Source organism: Mustela nivalis (assembly GCF_964662115.1).
Source record: "Mustela nivalis genome assembly, chromosome: 4".
NCBI classification, from domain to species: Eukaryota; Metazoa; Chordata; class Mammalia; order Carnivora; family Mustelidae; genus Mustela; species Mustela nivalis.
Window position 1 is genome coordinate 5,095,382 of NC_139023.1, and position 22,533 is coordinate 5,117,914.

Consider the following 22,533-nt stretch of genomic DNA (forward strand, 5'->3'; position numbering starts at 1 on the left):
CATAGTCTCCTGATAATGTTTTATAAACTAAAGTGCATTATTGTTGCCTTACTTCCATTTATGTGCCTTCACACTCCCCACTTTTATTAAAATGTAATTGTCTCTACTCTTTCCTCTACCTACACAGAGTATCACACAGATGTTATAATTTGTGCTTTAACCTTTAGATATATTTTAAGAGGCTTGGAGAGGATAATCCATTGTGTTTAGCCTTAATTTTACTCATTGCTTGTTCTTTCCTTTCTGATGTTCCAGTTCTTCTGTTTTCATTTCCTTTCTGTTTAGAGAGCTTCCTTTAGCCATTTTTTAAGGGCGGGTCTGCTAGCAACAAAGTTTCATGGTTTTCCTTTTATAACATTTTTATTTCCACTTGATTTCTTTAAAAAAATTTTTTTAAAAGATTCTTATTTATTTATTTGATAGAAAGAGACAGTGAGGGAGGGAACACAAGCAGGGGGAGTGGGAGAGGGAGAAGCAGGCTTCCCAGCAGAGCAGGGAGCCCAATGCAGGGCTTGATCCTAGGACCATGGGATCATGACTGGAGCCAAAGGTAGATGCTTAATGACTGAGCCACCCGGGCACCCTCTTTTGAAAAAAAAAATTTTTTTTTTTTAGATTTTATTTATTTGACAGAGAGATCACAAGTGGGCAGAGAGGCAGGCAGAGAAAGAGGGGGAAGCAGCCTCCCTGCTGAGGAGAGAGACTGATGCGGGGCTCGATCCTAGGACCCTGAGACCATAACCTGAGCCGAAGGCAGAGGCTTAACCCACTGAGCCACCCAGGCGCAGGCGCCCCTAAAAAATTTTTTTAAAGACTTCATTTGAGAGAGAGAAAATGAGCACAAGCAGGGGGAGAGGGAGAGGAGGAGAGAGGAGCAGGCTCCCTGATAAGCAGAGACTGGATCCCTGGATTCAGAGATCATGACTTGAGCCAAAGGCAGACACCTAACCGATGGAGCCACCCACGTGCCTCAGTTTCCCCTTGATTTCTGAAGGGAAGTTTTTCAGGATGCAGAATTTGTGGTTTGACAGTTCTTCTTTTGGCACTTGAAAGTGTACCACTTCCTCTGGCTGCCATGGTTTCAGAAAAGAAACCCGTTGTTTCCTGATAGGTAATGTGTCTTTTCTCTTTGATGTTCATGAGGTTTTTTTTGGTTTTGTTTTTTTGTTGTTTTTGTTTTGGATTTCAGCAGTTTATGATGTCTCTTCTTGTGGATTTCTTTCCATTTATTCTACTTGAAGTTTGTTCACCTTCTTGAGTTTGTAGGTTTATGTCATTTTCCAAATTTGAGACATTTTAGCCATTATTTCAAAATACTTTTTAAGCCCACGTTCTTTCTTCTCTCCTTCTGGACTCTGATGATATGAGTCATAGAACTTTTGTTACAGTTCCACAGGTCTCTCAGGCTCTGTTCATTCTATCCCCACCCCCACCCCCAGTTTAGTTTCCTTTTAACTGTTCAAATGGAATTCTCAGATTCACTCTGAGATTTTTTGTTGTTGTTGTTGTCTTTATTTTTGTACCCTCCCAGTGAGTTTTGTTATTTTGATTATTGTATTTTTTAGTTGAATAATTTCACTTTGGATCTTTTCAAAAAGTAGAACTGCTTCTTTGGGCTATTTTTTCACTTGCTTCAAGAGAATTTGTAGTAACTCCTTGAAGCAGCTTTATGACGCCTTCTCTAAAATCTCTGTCATTGTCAAATCTGAATCTTCTCTGTGTTGGTCTCTGTTATAGTCTTTTCTCATTTAATTTGTGATAATTCCTGGTCTTTGGTATGACGAGTGATTTTCGCTGTCTCCTGGATATTTTGAATGTTATGTTTGGAGACTTGATAAAATCAAATCTCAATTTTAGCAGGCAGTTCCCCAGTTTGGGTTTAGCATGTGGGTTCTGTCCACTCTTCTCGGCTCAGCTGATACCCTAACCGTGGGCAAACCAGGCTTATTGCTGCTGGTCACTGAGGTGGGATGGGTTGGCTCTCTTGGGTTTTGTTAGAGAGACTGCCATTAGCATGTTGGATTACCACTGCCACTAACTGTGAATTTCCCACCTAATTCTTGCTGTACTTCTGTTTTGGCTTCACTGGCCAGAGAGATCAGGATTTTCTTGCTCTCCCACTCCCTGCCCCCAGTCTATTCCGCATGGCTCCAGTCTATTTGCAGGGCTGTCTAGCACCTGGTGTGGCTTGTATGGGTGGTAAAAATGGGAGGATTACTGTTTTATCACATTTTAGGTATGATCCTGAGAGACCTGTTACTGTGTTAACTGCTGTCTCTTTTGTTCAGGAGAACAGACTTCTGTGTTGATCCAAATTCTAGTACTGTTTCTAGGACTGTGTATACCTATTAAACAGTCTTTATTTGATGGTTTGTCCTACACTGATGTTGCAGTTTCATCTTACAAACATAAATTTTTAGTATATGTCACACATGAATATATTATTCTCCTTGTAAAAATTCCTGTTAAGACTAAAATTTTCTTTGACCACTATCTTTAATTCCGTGTTCCCTCCATAGTAAGTAAACATGCTTTTAAGTTGGATGTGTGTTCTTGTAGATATTTTTATAGACATTTACATATAAAAATTGTACCAGTAGAAATGTTACGACATTACTTTTCATGCATGTTTTTAAAAAGTTTGCAAATAAAACATACTCTATTTTATCATTATATATGTATTTAAAGATTTATTTTATTTGAGAGAGTGCATGCATAAGCACGGGGAGGGGCAGAGAGAGAGAGAGAAAGAATCTCAAGCAGACTCCCCACTGAATGTGGAGCCCAATGCAGGGCTTAATCCCAGGACCCTGAGATCATGACCTGAGCTGAAATCTGCTTAACTGACTGAACTACCCAGGTGCTTCATCATTATATATTTTCTAGTTGTTTCTGCTCAGTATTACTTGTATAGCTTTCCACTTTAGCAGACATGTATTTATCCTTTAAAACTATAGCATAGACTTCTGTAAAATGGATATTAGTCATTTACCCTTGTTTTTGCTGTTATAAACAACAGTGCAGTGAGTATCTATTTGAATGCTTCCTTAGCAGATGGGGTTGATCCCAGGAAATAGAATAGTTGAGTCATAGGGACAAGGATGTTTAGATTTTTAAAAGATGGTCCAGCTTGTTCTCTGAGCTAGCTCCCAGTTTATAGTTATACCAGCTATACATGCAAGTATTCATATCTTACCACCATCATCAATTTTGCATATATTAAAATTTTTGGGACAACCTGGATTAAAAACATGCTCTCTCATCTTTTTATTTTTCCTGGTTATTGGTGAGATACAGTGTTTTTTATAGGATTTTGGCTGTTTGGATATTGTTGGTGACTACTGTGCATTTTACTTATACTGATATATTATGATGTATTAATTAAAATATGTTAGTAAAGTTTTGGGAAGCACCAGAGTGTCAGCATCATCTTACTTGTTTTATTTTGAGGATTTTTTTGATTTCTGAATTTTTAACCATTTACTGATAAGGAACCCAACAGTTAGGAGGTTCCTTCTTTACACTTCATTGTATTTATGTATTGGGCTTTCCGTTTTTTAGATAGTTGTTATAACTGTGGCATGGTACTCCTGGCAGGCATAATTTTTTCCAGGATTCAGTATGTTGATTCAGCTGGATGGTTTGTTTGTCATCTTATGATAACCTTCATTCCTTTCCTGGCAAGATATGGGCTATGCAAAATAATGTTCATTCCATGTTGTGAAAAGTTGGGATGCTAAACATGCATCCTTTAGATAGGCTTTTGGAACACCAAAATTGTTAGTAAAGTGAAACTTATAAAGATCATAAATACTCTGGTCAAAACTTCTATGGCTGGATAAAGATAAGAGTGTTTTGTTTTAAAGGAATACATTTCTCAGCCACTATATTCCCTGGAAAAATCTGCAAACTTGAATTTAATTGTCCTGTAATTGTCAGTGTTCTTAAAAGGAAAAAGTAAAAGTGAAGTTAAATCTTAACTTAGTGAATTTTCTCTCATCTGATAGTTGGGTAGCTTTTAGTTCAATGGTATTGATAACCATATCTGAGTAATTAATGTTTAACCAGTGCTTTCTTTTTTTCTGTATAATGTAGTTCTAATCTCTTGTTTTGCATGGATGTTATAAAATAAAATTTAAAATTAGGAAATAAAAACCCCATTATAAAATTCATTAATTTTTATTATGCATTCACATGTGTTTTTCCTATTTATTTATTTATTTATTGACATTGGTCATTTGATTTTTAAAAAATTAATGTAATATTTGGTTCAGGGGTACAGGTCTGTGATTCATCAGTCTTACACAATGCAAAGCACTCACCATAGCACATACCCATAGCACATACCCTCCCCAGTGTCCCTCACCAAACCAACCAATCCCTCCCACCCTGTCCACTCCAACAACCCTCAATTTGTTTTGTCTCCGTCTCTAGTTTCATTTTGTTTCATTTTTCCTTCCCTTCCCCATGATCCTCTGCCTTGTTTATCAAATTCCTCATATCAGTGAGATCATATAATGTCTTTCTCTGATTGACTTATTTCACTTAACAAAATACCCTCTACTTCCATGCATAATACCCTCTACTTCCATCCATATCATTCCAAATGGCAAGATTATGGGTTTTTTGATGGCTGTATGATATTTCATTGTGTACACACACACACACACACACACACACCCCACATCTTCTTTATCCATTCATCTATTGATGGACATCTGGGCTCTTTCCATAGTCTGGCTATTGTGGACCTTGCTGCTATAAACATTTGGGTGCACGTGTCCCTTTGGATCACTACATGTATATATTTGGGGTAAATACCCAGGAGTGCAATTGCTGGGTTGTGGGGTAGCTCTGTTTTTAACTTTTTGAGGAACCACCTACTGTTTTCCAGAGTGGCTGCACCAGCTTGATTCCCATCAACAGTGTAGGAGGGTTCCCCTTTCTCCGCATCCTCACCAACACCTGTTGTTGACTGACTGGTTAATTTTTAGCCATTCTGACTGGTGTGAGGTGGTATCTCACCATGGTTTTGATTTGTATTTCCTTGATGGCAAGTGATTTTGAGCACTTCTTCATGTGTCTGTTGGTCTTTTTGTAGCGATGTCTGTTCATGTCTTCTGACCATTTCTTGATTGGATTATTTGTTCTTTAGGTGTTGAGTTTGATAAGTTCCTTATAGATTTTATATACTAGCCCTTTATTTAATATGTCATTTGCAAATATCTTCTCCCATTCTTTCAGTTGTCTTTTGGTTATGTTGACTATTTCCTTTGCTGTGAAAAAGCTTTTTAGATAGATGAAGTCCCAGTAGTTTGTTTTTGCCCTTGCCTCCCTTGCTTTTGGCGGTGTTTCTAGGAAGAATTTGCTGCAGCTGAAGTCAAAGACATTGCTGCCTGTGTTCTGCTTAAGGATTTTTGATGGATTCCTTCTCACATTTAGGTCTTTCATCCATCTTGAGTCTATTTTTGCGTGTGGTGTAAGGAAATGGTCCAGTTTCATTCTTCTGCCTGTGGCTGTCCAATTTTCCCAACACCATTTGTTGAAGAGACTGTCTTTTGTCTATTGGACATTCTTTTCTGCTTTGTCGAAGATTAGTTGACCATAGAGCTTAGTTAGTTGACCATAAGGCTCTCTATTCTATTCCATTGATCTGTGTGTCTGTTTTTAGCCAGTACCATACCATCCTGATGATCACATCGTTATAATAGAGCTTAAAGTCCCGAATTGTAATGCCAACAACTTTGGTTTTCTTTTTGAACATTCCTCTGGCTTTTTGTGGTCTTTTCTGGTTACACATAAATTTTAGGCTTATTTGTTTCATTTCCTTGAAAAAAGTTGATGCTATTTTGTTGGGGAATGCTTTAAAGGTGTAGATTGCTCTGGGTAGCATACACATTTTCACAATATTTGTTCTTCCAGTCCATGAGCATGGACCATTTTTCCATTTCTTTGTGCCTTCCTCAATTTCTTTCTTGAGTATTCTATAGTTTTCTGAGTACAGATTCTTTGTGTCTTTGGTTAAATTTGTTCCTAGGTATCTAATGGTTTTGGGTGTAATTAAATGGGATTGACTCCTTAGTTTCTCTTTCTTCTGTCTTGTTGTTGGTGTATACAAATGCAACTGATTTCTATGCATTGGCTTTATATCCTGTATGAGTTCTAGCAGTTTTGGGGTAGAGTCCTTGAGGTTTCCCACATAAAGTATCATCTGCAAAGAATGAGAATTTAACTTCTTTGCCAGTTCGGATGCCTCTTATTTCTTTTTGTTGTCTGATTCCTGAGGCTAAGACTTCTAGTACTGTGTTGAATAGCAGTGGTGATAGTGGACATCCCTGCTGTGTTCCTGACCTTAGAAGAAAAGCTCTCAGTTTTTCCCCATTGAGAATGATATTTGCTGTGGGTTTTTCATAGATGGCTTTTATGATATTGGCCATATTATGATATGGTATACCTACACTGTGAAGAGTCTTAATTAGGAGAGGATGCTATACTTTGTCAAATGCTTTTGCAGCATCTATTGAGAATATCCTACAGTTCTTGTTCTTTCTTTTATTAATGTATTGTATCACATTGATTAATTAGTGGATGTTGAATCAGCCTTGCAGCCCAGGAATAAATCCCACATGGTCGTGGTGAATAATCCTTTTAATGTACTGTTGGATCCTATTGTCTAGTATTTTGGTGAGAATTTTTGCATCCATATTCGTCAGGGATATTGGTCTGTAATTCTCCTTTTTGATGGGCTCTTTGGTTTTGGGATCAAGTAATGCTGGCCTCATAAAATGAGTTTGGAAGTTTTCCTTCCATTTCTTTTTTTGGAACAGTTTCAGGAGAATAGGTATTAATTCTTTTTGAAAAGTTTGGTAGAATTCCCCTGGGAAGACATCTGACCCTGGGCTATTGTTTCTTGGGAGATTTTTGATGACTACTTCAATCTCCTTACTGGTTATGGGTCTGTTCAGGTTTTCTGTTTCTTCCTGATTCAGTTGTGGTAGCTTATATGTCTCTAGGAATGCATCCATTTCTTCCAGAGTGTCAAATTTGCTGGGGTAGAGTTGCTCATAATATGTTCTTATAATTGTTTGTATTTCTTTGGTGTTGGTTGTGATCTCTTCTCTTTCATTCGTGATTTTGTTAATTTGGGTCCATTCTCTTTTCTTTTTGATAAGTCTGGCTAGGGTTTACTGATCTGATTCTTTCAAAGAGCCAACTCCTAGTTTCGTTGATCTGTTCTGTTCTTCTTTTGGTGACTATATCATTGATTTCTGCTCTGATCTTTATTATTTCTCTTCTCCTGTTGGGTTTAGGCTTTATTTGAAGTTCTTTCTGAAGCTCCTTTAAGTGAAGTGTTAGGTTGCATATTTGGAAAAGGCTTGTAGTGCTGTATTCTTTAATCTTATGACTGCCTTTGTTGCATCCAAAGGATTTGAACAGTTGTGTTTTCATTTCCATTTGTCTCTTTGAATTTTTATTTATTTATTTATTTTTAAGATTTTATTTATTTATTTGTCAGAGAGAGAGGGAGAGCGAGAAAGCGAGCACAGGCAGGCAGAGGCAGAGGGAGAAGCAGGCTACCTGCCGAGCAAGGAGCCCGATGTGGGACTTGATCCCAGGACACTGGGATCATAACCCAACAGCTGCTTTACCAACTGAGCCACCCAGGCGTCCCTGTTTCTTTGAATTTTTAAAATTCTTCTTAAATTTCCTGGTTGACCCATTCATTCTTTGTAGGATGCTCTTTAGCCTCCATATATTTGAGTTCTTTCCAACTTTCCTCTTGTGATTGAATATTACTTTCAAAGCATTGTGGTCTGAAAATATGCAGGAAATGATCCCAGTCTTTTGGTACCGGTTGAAACCCGATTTGTGACCCAGTATGTGATGTATTCTGGAGACTGTGTCATGTGCACCAGAGAAGAATGGGTATTCGTTGCTTTGGGATGGAATGTTCTAAATACATCTGTGATGTCCATCTGGTCCAGTGTGTCATTTAAAGCCTTTTTTTTTCCTTGTTGGTCTTTTGCTTAGATAATCTGTCCATATCAGTGATGGGGCTGTTAAAGAAACCTGCTATTACTGTATTATTGTCGATATGTATCTTTGATTTTGTAGATTAATTGGTTTATATAATTTGGCTGATTCCCATGTTAGGGGCATAGATATTTACAATTGTTAGATCTTCCTAACAATTTGGACAGATCCTTTATGTATGATATAGTGTCCTTTTGCATCTCTTATTATAGCGTTTGGTTTAAAATCTAATTTGTCTGATATAAGGATTTCTACCCCAGCCTTCTTTTGATGTGCTTGGTAAATTGTTTTCCACCTCCTCACTTTAAATCTGAGGGTGTCTTTGGGTCTAAAATGAGTTTCTTGCAGACCGCCTATTAATGGGTCTTGCTTTTTTTCATACATTCTGGTGCCTCGTGTCTTTTGATTAGGGCATTTAGCTCATTCACATTCAGTGTAACTACTGAAAGATATCAATTTGGTGTCATTGTATTGCCTGTAAGAGGACTGTTACTGCATACTGTCTGTTCATTTCTGGTCTATGTAATTTTAGGCTCTCTCTTAGCTCAGAGGACCATTTTCAGTATTTCCTGTAGGGCTAGTTTGGTGTTTGCAAATTTTTTTTAGCTTTGTTTGTCCTGGAAGCATTTTACCTCTCCTTCTATTTTCAATGACAGCCTAGCTGGATATAGTATTCTTGGCTGCATATTTTTCTTGTTTAGTGCTTGCCAGTCCTTTCTGGCCTGCCAGGTCTCTGAATAGGTCTGCTGCCAATCTAATATTTCCACTGTTGTATGTTACAGACCTCTTGTCCCGAGCTGCTTTCATGATTTTCTCTTTGTCACTGAGACTTGTAAGTTTTACTGTTAGGTGACAGGGTGTGGTCCTATCTTTATTGATTTTGAGGGGTGTTCTCTGTGCCTCCTGGACTTTGATGCCTGTTTCCTTCCCCAAATTAGGGAAGTTCTCTGCTATAATTTGCTCCAATATACCTTCTGCCCCTCTCTTTCTTCTTCTTCTGGGATCCCAATTATTCTAATACTGGTTTTGTCTTATGGTATCACTAATCTCTTAAATTCTCACCTGGTGGTCTAGTAGTTTGTCTCTTTCTCAGCTTCTTTTTTCTCCTTTATTTGGTCTTCTTTATCACCAATTCTCTCTTCTGCCTCATTTATTCTAAATGTTAGAGCCTTGATTTTTCATTGTACCTCATTAATAGCCTTTTTAATTTTGACTTAGTTAGATTTTAGATTTTTTATTTCTGCGGAGAAGGATTCTCTAGTGTCTAGTATGTCTTTTTCAGGCCTAGCTAGTATCTTTATAATCATCATTCTGAATTCTAGTTGTGACATTTTACTATTGTCCACATTGATTATATCCCTGGCAGGTTGTACTGCCTTTTGTTCTTTTTTTTTTTTTTTTTTTTTTGAGGTGAGGTTTTTTCAATATTTGTCATTTTGTCTAGAGAAGAGTATATGAATGAAAGAACATAATATTCTAAAAGGATAACATTGTCCCAGAACAATACACACTAGCCAGGTCAGAAGAGACCTGAAATTGGTGGGAAAAGAAAGAGAAAGAAAGTATTTTTTTGAATTTTTCTTCTTTCCTATTTAATGAACATCTTATCCGATCAATTCCTTTTTTAAAAATCTTTTAAAAATTTTCATCTTTACAGTCATATTCTTTCCCTTCATTGAAATTTAACCTATTTTTTTGTGTAAGTTTTTCTTTCTTTAAAATTTTGGGATACGTTTTTTTCTTACAGCCTGATGGCTAGTGAGTAGAACAGAGTGACATACTAGATCTTTGGTGTGTTTTGGTCTCTTAGAAGAAAGTGCCTATGAAAATTTTAAAGAAAGCAAAACTTACATATATATAAAGATAAGGGTAAATACGATGAAGGGATGAAATATGAATGTAAAGATGAAAATAAAAAAGATTTTTAAAGAGGAATTGAGAAGTTGGTTGATAGAAATACAAAAAAAAAAGAATGTGATTAGGTGGGAGACTAGAATAAAGCCTTATACTAGATTGGGTTATATTTTGGTCTGTTAGAAGAAAATGTATCCCAATATTTTAAAAAAAGAAAAACAGATAAACACAAAGCATAGCTTAAATACAATGAAAGGTTAGACTATGATTGTAAGGATGAAAATTAAAAAAATATTTTAAAAAAGGGATTAATAAGATGGTTAAAATTGGAAAGAGGAAATATTAAAAAATAATAGAAAAAAATAAAAAAAACCCCAACTTTGTAAGCCTGAAGAATCATGGGAGAAAAGCCATGAATTCTATGTGCTGTTTTCTGCTAGCGCTGGAGTTCTGCAGTTCTCATTGATAGGCAAACTTGGATATTCTTGCTGATCTTCTGGGGCAGGGGACCTGTTGCAGTGAGTCTCAAATGTCTTTGTCCAAGGTGGATCTCCTCTTGCCAGAGTCCGGGCTCAATAATCTGCTTGGGTATACTCATGGTAGCTTTTGTTGACTGAAAACTTTCTGTACAGCTTTGGAGGACAGGAATAAAGATGCCAGCCTCCCAATATCTGGCTCAGGACGAGTTGAGAAATGAGGGCCCCACTCCTCAGTGAGCCCTCAGAGAAAAGCGGTCAATCACTCCTGTCTCTCTGGTCTCTGGCGGCACTCCCTGCAAACCTGGCCTGTGACAGAGCCTTTCTGTCTCTGGCACACAGCTCCATTTGCCGTCTCTAGACCCAGGTGATTCCCGCAGTGCCCTCCCATGCTGCTCCTTCTGGGAGTCCAAGGGGAGTCTCCCTGTGTTTGCTGCTTGTGGGGTCCCTGCTTGGAGAGTAGTGGCCTGACTGGAGTGTGGATCATGACCTGTGGCAGCCCTGAGCGAACAGCCCACTCCTCCGCTCCGTCTTTGAGGCGGCTTCCCCACTCCAAGACCTGGGAGCTGTGCCACACTCAGGCCTTTCCTGTCTTTCCGTGACTCTGATGGTCCTGAGACCACACTATCCCAGTAAGGATTCCACCCCCACTTAGCCACTGGAGCGACGTCCCTCAGTGGAGCAGACTTCTAAGTTAGGATTTTGTGCTCTGCTGCTCGATCACTTGCCATGAGCCAGCTGATGAGGCTCCTTCCCCCACAGTCTATCTTCCTGTATATCACCTCGCATTCACTTCTCTGCACATCCTACCTTCCAGAAGGTGGTTGCTCTTCTGTTCTTAGAATTGCTGCTATTCTTTTCTTGAATCTCCTGTTGAGTTTGTAGGTGTTCAGAATGGTTTGATAAATATCTATCCGAATTCCTGGGACCAGATGAAATTTAGTTCTCCTACTCTACCATCTTATTCCTCCTCTCTTTTTTTCTATTTTAACAGTATTTGAGTATTTCAGTTCATTAGTATTTTGGAACCTCCCATAGCTTTGATTTCTCAGCAGGGAAATTATACTATTTACATTTGTAATTAAGACATAAGAGCTTACTTAAGATTGTGGGTTGGTTTCCTTCCTTCCTTCCTTCCTTCCTTCCTTCCTTCCTTCCTTCCTTCCTTCCTTCCTTCCTTTTTAAAGATTTTTACTTTAGTCAGTGTGTATGAGCAGGGGAGGGCTAGAGTGAGAGGGAGAGAATCCTAAGCAGACTCCTTGCTGAGAGTAGAGCCATGGCTGAGCTCATCCCAAGACCTGGAGCTGAAATCAAGAGTCAGATACTTGGGCGCCTGGGTGGCTCAGTTGGTTAAGCGACTACCTTCAGCTCAGGTCATGATCCTGGTCCTGGGGTCGAGTCCTGCATCAGGCTCCCTGCTGAGCAGGGAGTCTGCTTCTCCCTCTAACCCTCTCCCTTCTCATGCCCTCTCTCTCTCTCAAGTAAATAAATAAAATCTTAAATAAAAAAAATAAAAGAGTCAGATACTTAACTGACTGAGCTACCCAGGTGCCCTGATCTTAAGGTTTTAAAAAGGTACTTCTCATAAATACTGTGTAAGTGGAACTGCGAATAATGAGTTACCTAATGTTCTTTTCATATATTTATTATGTGTTTTCTGCTTAGGTCTGCTCAAACTTCCTTTGGCTGCTAAATCTTTGTATTTAAATATTATATTTTTAAGTCAGTTGTGGGCCACTATAGCTGAAGAGAGAAAACAAGTTGATTTGGCATTATAAAGTAAATGATACTGATTTTAGAAGCACATGAAAATAGCTTGTGTTTAAGAAAGATTTTTCTCCCCCCACCAGTTCATCCAGAGCAGCTTCCTCCGAGGCCATGGATTACATTAAAAGAACGAGACCAAATTCTGCCATCAGGTAAATAGTTTTTCATATTTTTCTTGACTTTTTTTTTTTTTCCCCAGAAATACTGGAAATACCATTTGGGCTTTGTGATACAAGTATAACAAGCCTTCATTTTATGTCCACAAGGTAGATGAGCTTCAAAAAGTACTGAAAGGTAGATTTAAAAGTATAAAACCCACATTAAGGCCATGTGTAGGAATCTCCTTTATCTTCCACAATGATGTAGCTCTTGGTTTCACAATTATTCCTTGTAAATAAAGCCTTACAAATAAGAAAATAAATGAAGCCTTCCAAGTGGCCTCTTCATTCAGGGTATTGGGTGAGTTAAATAGTTAAATAAAAAAATGAAAAATAATTTTTTTCTGAAAATTTTAAACCACTTGACTGCTTTATCTTTCTTCAGTGGTTAGAGTGGTAACACTTTTGAAAGATTAATTTAGACTGAGTCTGTATTTGCTATATTGGAAACAAAATATGTACCAGGAAACAAAATATGGTAACAGCATAAGCAGTACATTTCTGTGTCTTCCAGCGGCAGTAATTTTAACACTACCACACTCTTAGAGTCACAGGATGAGCCTGTTCTAGGAGGCACTGTGTCGTTGGTCCATTGTAAGAACACTTGTATTAATAGGATGCACATTGATGGTCTGAGTAAAAGGAATTCCTGAGGTTTTCTGCAGAGTCTTAACTTGGTGGATTTATTTTGTTTAGCCTTCTTCCTTAATGCATAATTAATTACCTTTCTGATTTTAAAAACACTATTTTCTGATTCTTCAAAGTAATCCTTTTTTGAGTACTAGTGAACATAATCTTGAAGAAAAGTTTTCCTAATACTGCATACGTACATTTTCATTAAGAAAAAGAACAACAGAAACATGATCTCATCAGTTGTTGAATTCTCAAAGTAATGTGTTCTTGGGTTTTCCTTATTGAAAAATGAGTATGGATTTTCCTTGGGATGTATTGTACTTTCCTCAGTAGAATCTGAGTGCTAAATAAAGGGGCTTTTACTTCTGGTGAGTAGGGAGATGTGTATAATACTTAGGATTTATTTTGTAAGAATCAGTACCATATAGTGAAAAAGCTAACAGTGTACGAAATGGCCTCCAGTTTGATCCCCAGGGGACTATTGAACTGAATTTCTCTTAATACTTTCCCCATTATCTGAATCTAACCAACTTCAGTCAAGTATTATTACTTCATTATTTGGATTCCTCACCTTTTATTCAAGTATGTGATTCACAGCCATTGCTGTCCACTATAGTCATTTGGGATGCTTTTTAAAAATATGTATATCTAGGCCCTAAATATACTAACTTACTTAGTCTTGAGCAGGGCCCTGGGAATGAGCATGTACAGAGTGATTCTAATGGGCATCCTGGATAGAGAATTACTGGTAAAAATCAGGGCTTTTAAAATTAATGTCCATATGAATAACCTGGAGATTTTAGCTTGCAGGTTCTGACTTAGTAGGTCTTTGTGGTACCAAAGAGTCTGTATTTTTGAGTACCTAGGTGATAGTGGATGCTTTGGGTCTTCAGAGCACATTTTTTGGTAGCAAGGCTATAAGCTGTATTCTCCTTTTAGTTTGTTCACAGTCCTTCTATAGTTCAGGGGCATTTTAAAATGAGAATTCAGTTTCAAAAATGAATATATGATTTGGCAGAAAGAATTCTCTTACAACTAAACTTTGTTAGTCAGTGTTCTGGCTCAGAGTGATAAGAGCAGTAAGAGGCTCCCAAAAGTATTAACTAATGGGTATTTTGTTAGTAAAAATGAAGTTAGAGTCTTTTAATGAACAAAACTAAGTTCACTTTTGTTCCAGTTAAATGAAGCTTCGCTCAAAAAATTATGTGCAAAATATTAGCATCCTGACTTAGAATTTGAATTTTTATTAAAATAAATTTCCTAAAAATCTAAAATGTGAACTATAAGTCTAATTCTAGTGAAAGAACTTTGATGTGACGGACTTCAATGAAGTCTTAGTAGATAAAGTTTAACAGAATTTTGCCGAAGGCATTTCACAGTGATGATATTTGGGATAGGTTTGTATGCCATCTGTGCTTGTGCAGGTATACATATGATAACTTCTCTTTGAATTCTTGCCTAATTTTCTCCCTTTTGTCTTTTTTTTTCCCCTCCCATTTCTTAGCATCATTCACGGTTATGTGTTACAATGTGTTATGTGATAAATACGCCACCCGGCAGCTATACGGCTATTGCCCATCCTGGGCATTAAACTGGGAATACAGGAAAAAGGGAATTATGGAAGAAATTGTTAACTGTGATGCAGATATCATTAGTCTTCAGGTAACACCATAGACATTAATTGTCTGAGGGCACCTGGCTGGCTCAGTTGGTGGAGTACAGCTCTTGATTTCAGGGTTGTGAGTTTGAGATCCACATTGGGTATAGAGATTACTTTAAAAATAAAGTCTTAAAAAAATTTAAAAAAAGGAAATTCAATTGTCTGAAACTTAAGGATGATCTTAATAGATCTTACTTCCAGGAGAGAGTCTGTGTTCAAAACAACTCAGAAGGATTTGTTTTCTCTCCTCTTAAAAAGGGCAATTTTAGTAAGCATCTAAGACATTTCCAAGGTCGAACTGTTTTGCTAAGTACAGCCATCCACCTGTACTCATTTACTATTAAGTGAAAAATAATTTCATCCATTTTTCATTTTTCATCCATTTAACAGTTCATCTTATGAACAGATCACTGGTATTATTGAAAGAGAAAACTGCAGAAGGTTGTTTGATTTAAGAATGTGAATTTAACTTATAATGGAATCTTGAAAAAATATTATTTGTCCACTGTTCCTTAATGATAAACATTGTAAACACAAATATTGTGCTATAAATCATGCACTTTTGCATTATTTTAAAAACTGTCTCTAAAATGGACTTTTCTGTTTTATAGCACTTTATTATAATGAATTTAACTGAAGAAACACCTTTCTGTTGAAATATGTGTTTTAGCACTTTACATAACACTCAACTAATAAATAGCCAAGTTTTCTAGGTAGTATTTAATAACTTTTTTCTTAGCAACTTTCAAAGCATATTACATATTTATGAAGGTATTTTAAAATTTTAAGTGTAAGAATTTCATAGCTGCTTTTTAGCACAGCCTGAGAAGAAAGGTATTACTTTTTAAATCATTTTTTGTACTAGAGTAGCTTGAAAATATATGTTGTCTGTGGTTCATATGACTTCCTGGGAAATAATAAAAATATTCAAAAATTAAATTCTTCTGAACATGGAGAACTGACAGAATCATGGGGGAGAAGGAGGCAAAGTTAGTTTCCTTCTTTTTTATTTAGTATTTGTAGTAATGATAGCCTTACATTCTTCTAAGTATAGTTTGAAGGATAAAAACATAATTTAAAAGGTAATTTTTATTGTAAAGGTAATACCATAGTATAAAATGTTCATTCTAGAGAAATTGAATATTTTGAAAAAATAATGGAGGAAACCCCTAAAACTTCTGAAGTATTTGTTGTATTTTTTAAAAAATTTATTTACGGATCTATTTTCAAAGTAAAGTTGAGATCATACTATTGCACTTAATGTACTTAACATATTACTAAAATTCTTCCAAGCCAATTCATTATATGAATATATATTTATTGATTCAGCATTTTCTCTACTAGTGACCATTTAGGCTATTTATTAGTTTTTACCATTATAAAATCATGTTATGAGATCATCATTATCTTCACATTTAATTATTTCATTTGGAAAGATTAAAAACATTTTATGGGTCAAAAAATGAAATAATCTAACTTAAAAATACTGGATTAACAGAGACTATTGGGTGATTGGTGTTCAGGTACCTTAAATTCTTTAAAGTTGAACTTTTTGTTGATTGATCTTAGACTTCTCACTCTTGGGTATCATTCCTTTCCATTGCAGTTGAGAAAGAGAAATAGTTTTTAAAATTACCCCTCTAAATTAAACTTACTATTCCTTACTGCTTAATCCATAATCTGTCCAATTTTACCAGTTTTAAGGAATTATTATATAGTAGAATGAACTCTAAGTTGGAACTAAAGAGATTTGTGACCAACTAGCTAGTAAGCAAGAGAAAATCAGGCAACAGTTCAGGTTCTTTCAGGTTTAAAAGCTGCCATTATCAGATGACTGCTGCTAGAGGTAAGGTAGGATAGATAATATTTTTCTAGTAAATAGAATTACTTTAACTTAGTTGCACCTTACTTAAACTGCTAAAAATTTTTATATCTTAAAGTTCTCCTCTGTCATGTCAATGACAACTTTTCTTTCACCTCAGGAAGTGGAAACAGAGCAATACTTCACTCTCTTTCTGCCAGCATTGAAGGAGCGTGGATATGATGGATTTTTTTCTCCAAAGTCACGTGCCAAAATCATGTCTGAGCAGGAGAGAAAGCATGTGGACGGTTGTGCAATATTCTTCAAAACAGAAAAGTGAGTTAAGGAAACAAAGCATAATAGTGTATACTTACTTCTTGAACACACAAATTAGCAGTAAGCTAGCTAGAAAGCAAGAGATGTAACAATTTAAACTGTTGGTAATGTTGTATTTCTTAGACCGTATTGGAAATAATGTTTATTATACTTTATGCTCTATTGCCAAATTACACTAATTTTTGAGAGGTATATATTTGAATATGTTGTGTTATCATATTTCCAAATATATTTTCATGAAGTAAAATACTAATTCTGGTGTTTAAAAAAAAAAGTGTAATGGTTTTTTAGGATTTTGAATGAGTGATCTGAGTTTCTTTCTGTGAGTTTTGTTTTGGTAGTTGGCTTTTTCAGAATCATTAATTTTGATAACCTTTTTTATCCTTTCAATTAACATTTCATTTATTTAATCATTTATTCACTAAATGTTAACTGAGCATTTATTTGCTTTGTATCCAGTGCTGTGCTAGTCAACATAGACATAAAGATAAGACATAGTTCTAATCCCACTCAGAGCTCTGGTCTAGTAGGAAAAGGTAATGACATAAGAAAATAAAAATGATATATATGAGATAGAGATTTGCATAGATGAGGGAGGGTGGAAGAGAGACACAGCTTGTGGAGCTGGAGAGTTAAAGGATTGACTGAGACAGGACAGTGGAAAGCAGCCATTATCAAACAGAGAAAACATGATTTGGGTTTTTTCAGTGCTGTTGATGTACTTGATTAAAGTAAGTAAAAGTTGAGAATGTTGTGAATCTACTTATTAAAATACATAAATGATCTTGTGGAAACCTTTGTTATCTTGTTGCATTGGGTTTAGGAAACTGCATTTCCTACTTGAGGATGTAGAGCCACAACACTTTCAGAAATCTGTCTCCTTTTGAGTGCTGGCTAAGTAGCTTGTTGATAACAGACATATTTAGTTATCATCTTGAGGAAAAGAGAGAAGCATATTTTTTGCCTCAGAAAGGCTGCCAATTTTATAGTGGAAAATACAAAAGAATCTTCAATAGAAAACTGAAATGCATAAAATCTGATAGAGGTGGAATCCCATGGTTAATACAGGGAATCATCTATGTATAGGATAAGCATGTATTATTTTCCAATATTGGCCCCTTTTTAATACCAGTCATAACAAAAGAAATTACATGTTTTTATTGATACAGGCATATTACTAGCATATTATGTTAAGCAAACAAATAAGTGAATTTGAGAGATACTTGACCTACTTTTTCTCATTTATTTGTACCTATTTTCCTGTCTTTTCTGTGAATTTTTAATAGAGATATTGTCATTTTGGCTAATAATTAGTGGATAGGCCTGCAGTGTTTGAGGTTAGAATATACTGAATTCTTGTAGTTGGTTCACGATTTTATGTATGAATTTCAGAATAACAATAGATATTACTTTTATATACTGTTAGGCCTTTTATGGATTCTCTCACTGAATTTTTAAACCCTCATAGCTAGGGTTACAGCTGTATTCTCATTTTTATACATAAGGAGACCAATGTATAGAAAGTAGTGTGGCTTCATAGTCAGTCCTTTTAACCATGGTACTAAACTGAATTTTTAGGTTTCTTATTGAGCTTCCAATATTACTTATACTTCTTAAAAGTTTACCTCATTTGGAAAGATTGCTTTGAATTTGATGTTTGTTACTTACATTCATAAGCACATTTTCTTGAAACACCATAATTGGAAAAAGAGTACTGGTAATATTAAGATAAAACATCAGGTTCTTTTTCCATTTGCCGCTGTGTCTTCCCAAAGGAAGATAATATAGTTTTCATCATTCCCATCACAGATTGAGAGGAAAATCTAAAATGCCTTGATAATTTACTAGAGGTAGTTAAGATTTTGAACTAACAGTTATAACTATTATCTAGGAAACTTTAAACAAAGTATTTGAAAATCGAAGCTTGAATTATTAAAAATGCTGTGAATTAGTTAAGAGGTGCACACAGGAAATACTTCAGTGCATCATTTGGTTTTCTTTCATGTCAACTCTTCTTGCCTGATCAGTAACGTGGATCCAGTAACAGATGAATACTTTGAATATAATACCTTATTATATTCTTTTGTGAGCAGTATTAAATACTTGTTGATGTTGTATGAGCTAACTGTCCAATGCCAAACTATTTGAAATTTAACACAAAGTATACTACCTTGCCTTTATTCTATTCTGTTCTTCAGATTGGAGAGATAATACAGTGCAAAGAAAAGAATTGTGAAGCCAGGTGGTTCTCCTACTTATGTGGCTATATAATCTTGAATGAGTCACTTCCTGTTCAGGACTTATTTCCTCATTTGTATTTGTTTGTATGTTACCATCTAAGATAATTGCTTTATGTAGTTAACAAAACTGACAAAGTCAAAAGACAGCTGTAGGAAGAGTACTTTGAGTCTCATTCTCAGTCTCATTCTTCTAAAACCGGAGTATCTCAAAATTCCTACTCTAGATTGATGATGGTTTTTCCTGTCATGGAAAACAGTGATACAGAGTAAGTAACCATAAGTAGAAACTATAATAATCACTGTTTTTAGCAAAATACTGTAATAAAAATTTCTTATCCATCATAACGAAAGAATAGGAAATTACTTAGTAAAGAGTGGGACACAGATGACCAATTTTCAAAGAGCTAGAATACAGTAGAATAGTCCTGCACCATATTCATTGTGGTTTACTCTTCAGGGCTTCGGAAGGGACTTCAGGATTTGGCAGGACTTTTTGGTCATCATTACAAACATTTTTTGGGTAGTTAGATGCATGGAGATACCAGAAAAAAGAAGTTTCAGTTCATAAAATGCTAGAAGTCAGCTTTTGCTTTGTCCTTTATCTCAGTAGCTATTATTATCTTTAGTGCAAAATATTTTATAAAATACATTTGTGTTGGGGCACCTGGGTGGCTCAGTGGGTTAAAATACATTTGTGTTGTTGTTGTTGTGTTTATATGGAAAGACTTACTATAGATAGGTATTTTAAAGGTTTTTTTTTTTTTTAAGATTTTATTTATTTATTTGACAGACAGAGATCACGAATAGGCAGAGAGGCAGGCAGAGAAAGAGAGAGGAAGAGAAGCAGGCCTCCTGCTGAGCAAAGAGCCTGATGCAGAGCTTGACCCCAGGACCCTGGGATCATGACCTGAGCCGAAAGCAGAGGCTTTAACCCACTGAGCCACCCAAGCGCCCCTAGATAAGTATTTTAGACTCAGAAATTTAAATTTTCTTTTGCTGTATTTTGTCCTATAGACTTAGTGGTTAGCAGAAGTGGGCTTGGATCCAGATGCACAATTTGAAGAAAGTGAAAATGGAGAAAAATGGAGATGAAGCAAGACCTAGATACTAGACTTGCTGTTCCTGAAGTTAATAGTTCTGATCTGATCATGCTTTGTTTCACATCAGTGAGAAAGGGAAAGGTGAGATAGTGCTAGAACAGGTGACCATTACACTGTGGAGAAGCAGTGTCTTCCAAGAGGACTTAGAACTAGGTTGTCATGGTGCTCATTCCTTGCTTTGTTGTCTCTGCTTTCTAACCTGCTTCCAGTCTTAGATTAGCCAGGTGAGGCCAAGTCTTTGCTTTTCCTTCCTATGTTATTACAGTAATTCTGTGCTTGAGAAGAGGGTATCCAGAAGTTACAGTATCATTCCAAAATGACCTAATGTGATAATTCCTTCTCACTGGTTTCTCAGATACTGATATCCTGTGTCATCGATGGTGGTTGCATTTGGAATTTGTCTGTGTGATTTTTTTTAAAAAAACAGATTATGATTGTGTTTCTGTTGTTCATTGTCCCATAAATTTAATATGGAACATAAAATTACTCTTTTGTGCCACATGGGGTACAATACAGATAGTAGTAACTTTGACCTAATTTGAGAGGTTTCTTCTGGGCTAAAATCAAGAATGTAAAAATGGTTTCAGTTGTTCAAAGAGTTGTACAAAGATTGGTAGGATAGTGCATATCTACTTTTCCCAATTCATCCCAGTGTCTAAGCTTACTTTTTTTTAGCAAGTTCTTTTCTGGCATTCCCATGATTATCTAAAGGGACCCAAGAACACATTTTATAGTATCTTCACCCTAAATATACAATAAACACTTCTGTTTGGTTTAGGCTTAAGAGTGCTGGAATATGATCCAGAAAGGGTCATAGTTTGCTTTTGTGTGGTTATACTCATTTCTTGACTATGTACCTTTCAAGTTCGCTTTGGCGTGTAAATGAAATCGGGTGGGGGGGGTATATTTTTTGCTCGCTGGTAGTTGGCATTCATTGTCCTTTCTCTACCAGTGACTGAATCACATCACAGCCCATAAAATTACTTCCGGATCATAAGCTAATAAGAAATTGAGTTATCTCATTGTTCTGTTTGAAGGCTATTTTGGACATGTTCTTCCTGTATTTGAAACATTCAGCCTAATAATCTGCCTCAAATCATGTAAGAAGGGTGGGATCTTTGTTTTTTGATTATAGCAATCTTTATGTGATCTCGCTATGCCCATTTGACTTTCTATAAAATAAGACTTTCACAAAGGTATAAAGAAGAATCCTTAGACTAAAATAGCATGAGGATTAATGCTTATGGCCTCTGTGTACTTGATATGGAACAGAAATAATAAAATGAAATAGAGACAAATCATAAGATTTTACATATTAACCAAGGATTGATAGTTTGGATTAGTGACTGGAAAGTAATTATAAACCAGTATGTTTAATCCAGAACTAACATCTAATAGACGGAATGAGGAAGACATCTCTGTATGTCAAAATGTCACCTGTAGATAAATTTGAGGCAGAAAATGGAAACAGTGGAGTGTGTTTGGTTATGTATAAGAGGGGAAATTAAGAAATAGTATTGGTAAGATAGTATGAATAGAATATGGATAATTATTTCTTACTATACTATAAATGTTTTATAAATATAGTATAAAATAAACAGAAAAACAAGACTAGGTGTAGGAGACTACAGTTACCTGACCTAGTGCTGGAAATTTTCTTAAGGCAGACTAAATGAAAGTTCTTACCCTGCAAGAAGCACTTCTTGCTCTTGCTTAATTCTAAGTGTAAAGAAGGAACTTCCTTTGGTTCCTTAGTGCTCAACTATCTCTTTGGTTCTTCAACTCTTGGTGAGGGGGCACCTGGGCGGCTCATTTGGTTAAGCATTCAGCTCTTGGTCTCAGCTCAGGTCATAAGACCAGGGTCGTGAGATGAAACCTTGTGTCTGGCTCCACATTCAGCTTGAAGTCTGCTTAGGACACCCCCTCCCTCTGCCCGTGCCCCCCTCCCCAGATGTGTGCACAAGCGCACGCACTCTCTCTCTCTCTCTCTTAAATAAGTAAATATGAAAAAACCAAAAAGCAAACAATTGGTGAAGCTGAAATGATAAAATTCAAGAGTATGACCTAAGTGTCAAGGAAGGGAGTATTAGTTCTAAGTATATATTTTGTTTAGGAAACCTCATTTATTTTTCTGAACTTTTTGAGACCACAGATATTAAAAACCTGATACTTCAAGAAGATTGGGAAGCTGTAAAGTCAAAAGTGAGGTGATACAATCATTAATTATACCAATTAGAAAGAAAGGTATTTGTGCTTGAGAAGAGGGCACTGTCCCTTCAACTATTGAAGGCATAGATGGAAGACTTAGTAAACTAAATAATTGTTCAGGATTCATTTTAAATGAAGCAAAGTCAGTAACCAAACATGTATTTTAACAAGAAGTTGAGTGAACCTGTGATCTTTGCCAAGAGACTAAGAAAAATCAGAGACTTGGTGAAAATGCTAAGAATGGTATTTTAAATACCATGCACTTA

The 22,533-nt window shown here is 36.1% G+C and overlaps 1 protein-coding gene across 8 annotated transcripts in view; it reads left to right on the forward strand.

The window, feature by feature from the left end:
* The window catches only part of CNOT6L (CCR4-NOT transcription complex subunit 6 like), a 114,981-nt gene that overhangs the window by 71,815 nt on the left and 20,633 nt on the right, over positions 1–22,533 (forward strand). For all 8 annotated transcript variants that reach the window (XM_082726550.1, XM_082726548.1, XM_082726549.1 and 5 more), the window contains 3 exons: positions 12,215–12,283; positions 14,427–14,584; positions 16,565–16,719. In XM_082726550.1, coding sequence (XP_082582676.1) covers positions 12,215–12,283; positions 14,427–14,584; positions 16,565–16,719 — 382 coding nt within the window. The remainder of the gene's footprint in view (positions 1–12,214; positions 12,284–14,426; positions 14,585–16,564; positions 16,720–22,533) is intronic.